The 3,075-nt window shown below is 58.4% G+C and overlaps 1 protein-coding gene across 1 annotated transcript; it reads right to left on the bottom strand.

Annotated features, from left to right (window-relative positions):
- Nucleotides 1-716: 716 nt before the first annotated feature.
- CLDN23 (claudin 23) lies at nt 717-2,510 on the bottom strand. Its single transcript, XM_025933132.2, has one exon. The coding sequence runs from the start codon at nt 2,446-2,448 to the stop codon at nt 1,573-1,575; it is 876 nt and encodes a 291-aa protein (XP_025788917.1). The 5' UTR covers nt 2,449-2,510; the 3' UTR covers nt 717-1,572.
- Nucleotides 2,511-3,075: the final 565 nt, after the last annotated feature.

The following is a 3,075-nucleotide window of genomic DNA, read 5'->3' as shown; positions in this document are numbered from 1 at the left end:
CTTAGGAAATCAGTTCCAGGCCTCACTCCAGACCTACTCAATGAGAATTTGCATTTGAAAGAGGTCACCAAATGATACACCTGCACTTTAAGGTTTGATCTCAAAAAACAGGTGATTCTGGTACAAAATGGCAAAGGAAGCGAATTTATATTATCCTTTCCACTGCTAATAAGCAGCAGGTGCCGTTTAGTTACTTACGGTACAGCTCTCTGTTACCAGTTCACTACTGAACTGAACATTCCTACCTCTGAATTGGATGCCAAGGGTAAATTTTAAAGATGAGATTCGGCTCAGTAAAAGGCACCCTTAAATCAACAGCTTGAAATGAGAGCTGGCCCTGTTGGAGATTTAGTCTCCCTCATGGAACACTTAGCAGCCTACCTGTGATTTTAGGCACCGCTGTTACAAGAGGAAAAGATTTCTAGGCTCACTTTGTGTCGGAAACTGGTGCTTCTAGTTTTTTCAACAATAGACCTGGCTTTGCCCAGAAACCAGCCCAAACCTGAAAATAAAGCAATCAGGGATTTAGTGTGTGTGTGGTGGTGGTGGTGGTGGGGGAGGGGGGGGGGGTTGGCTCCTTTTAGTAATCCTATGCTAAGAGGGGCAAAGATCTGAGTGCTAGATTTCAGAAACAGTGCTTAAGCAGCCAGGAAATTGTTAGCAATGAATGATTAAACTCCTAAAGGTTGTACTGGAGACAAAACAGCTTGAGGGAATATACTGAAACTCGTTTTCAGCTTTTATTCATAAATAAGAGATCTATGCCCATGTTCCTTAATCCGATGTGATTAACAGGTTCCACTTGGTACCAAATATTTAATTTATGGTCCTCTAAGTCCAGGGTGAGGTAGCCAAGGAATAGAGCAATATAAGGTTAGTCTGTTCAATCCCACCTGGCTTCTAATACAGACACTCTGCAGTGACCACCAAAAAAAAAAGTAATAAAGACAAATCCTATGCATACTTGAAGAAATGTAAATATGAGTTAAACAAGTTATTCCATGAAAGCCACAAAAACTGCCGGTATTTGCATGGCTCTACATTTATTTTAAGAGCTTCGTTCAAACATAGCCAGTATATTGGTCTCTTGAGAGTTTGCATAAGAATAAATTATATACAGCAGAAAAAAAATTATATTGATGTAAGGTTCACTGGTATTTCCGGATACTGTTTCGAGGTGTTAAAACAGGGTTTTGGGGCCTCTGTTTGCTGATTTTGACGTTTTGTTATTGTCCCACGTCAACACGAGGCAAAAGCACCCTTTCTATATCTCCTTCAGCTTAAAGTATGAAAAACGCGTCACTCCATATGAGGACCCTGATCCCTCGGAGAGGAAGACTAAACTGTACAAAAAGAAAACCAAACAAACCCTGAACTAATTGTCCAAGGAGTCTAGTTTGGCCACAAGAAAGGAACATCACCCTCCAAACCGGTTACAGGAACGTGTCCGGGTTCAGACTCTGAGGCAGCTGTTTCCGGCTACAAGGTAACAGACAAGTTCAAGGCTGGACGTGGTGGAGCGAGTCCTCTGTCCGGGCAGAGCCTGGCCAGGGCAGGTAGGGGGGCCGCCGTCTACAGGTCGGAGTCGCAGGGCAGCGAGCCTTGGCAGCACCCGGTGCTCGGCAAGGAGGCGTCGGGGGTGTCGGCCCTCTCCCCGCGGAGCACGTCCACCGGGTTGGTGTAGGCGCTGGGCCGAGGCCGCGGCATGGGGAAACCGACCCTGGGCTTGCGGGCGGCGCCGAGGTCGGCGGGCCGCGGCAGGTGCTGGCCGTCGCTGTAGTACTTGATGGCGGGCGCGAGCGCGGGCTCGGGCCAGTCGACGTGCACGGTGCTGATGCTGCCGCGGCGCGGGCTGCCAGGGGGCGCCTTGCGGCAGCCGCGGCAGCGCTCCTCGCACCAGGGCGCGAAGCTGAGCGCCAGCGAGAAGCCGCCCAGAAGCAGCAGGCAGCTGCCCAGGTAGCCCAGCACCAGACTGTAGCTGACGTGCACCGTGACCGGGCTGGCGTCGGCGGGCAGGACGGTGCGGTCCTCCAAGAAGTGGTTGTACCAGGAGACCGGGATGAGGCTGAGGAGGCCGGCGGCGAAGAGCACCACGCCCGAGAGGCCGGCCAGCGCGAAGCGCGGCCGCTCCTGCCAGCAGCGCACGCCGAGCGACGCCAGCAGCAGCCCCAGGGCCGTGGCGGCCAGCGACGTGACCATGAGTCCCCGCGCCACGAGCACGAGCTCGGCCTCGAAGTAGCCCCACACGTCGGGCTGGCCACACTGGCGCTCGCGGCTGGTCTGCTCGCGGCATATATCCCACAGGCCCTGGTACAGCTCCAAGTCCACGGGCTGGTTGAGGAAGCCCTTCACCAGCCTCCAGCCGGGCGCCAGCGTGGCCGTCAGGTTGAGCAGCAGCCCGCAGGGCGCGAGCACCATGCCCAGCGTCATCACCACCGGCGTCCGCATCCCGGCGCCCGCACCTGCCTCCTTGGCCGCCCCTGCGCCCCCGGCCCCCGAAGTGAGCGCGGGCGCCCCGCTCCTTCCCGTGCGCCCTTTGTCTCCGGCGCCGGACCGTCCCCACTCCGCGGCTCGCTTCTGCTTCCCTCCGCGCGTCCCGGCCGCTCCGGCCTCCCGTCCCCAATCGAAACCAGCTGGCGGGCGGGTCTAACCGAAACCGAGGGCCGAGGTGCGGACGCCCGGAGGCGGCCGCCGCGGCCAAGCAGGTCCCTGTGGGAGGGGCGGAGGGGGTGAGAGCGGGAGGCGGCGGGGAACCTCGCGCGCGGCCGGCTCCTGGCGGCGCCGACACCCCGCCCCGCAGTCTCCGGGGACGGAGCAAAGGTCGCCCCGCCCCTGCTCCTCGCGCGGCTCCGCGGCCCCGCCGGCCTAGCGCGGGGGAGAGAAGAGGCGGCGCCGCCCGGACGGCCCCACCAGGCTCGGGGGCCGCGCCGCTGCCCTCGTTCGCGGCCGATCTGGGGTCGCCAGAGTCTCTCCCGTTCCCGCCCGAGGGCCCTGCGCAGCCAGCCTCTCCCCGCTCCGCTCCCGGCGGGGTCCGGTGTCAGCTCCAAGTTTTGAGCCGTTGCCTTTCGGGCGCTC

This window comes from Puma concolor, chromosome B1, assembly GCF_028749965.1.
Source record: "Puma concolor isolate L17-30 chromosome B1, mPumCon1.1.hap2, whole genome shotgun sequence".
Classification (NCBI taxonomy): Eukaryota; Metazoa; Chordata; class Mammalia; order Carnivora; family Felidae; genus Puma; species Puma concolor.
Note: the sequence above shows the minus strand (reverse complement) of the source record. Positions and strands in the feature narration are given on the sequence as shown.

Excerpts from the sequence above, each read along its gene's own strand:
- CLDN23 (XM_025933132.2), bottom strand. The coding sequence starts at position 2,448 with ATGCGGACGCCGGTGGTGATGACGCTGGGCATGGTGCTCGCGCCCTGC.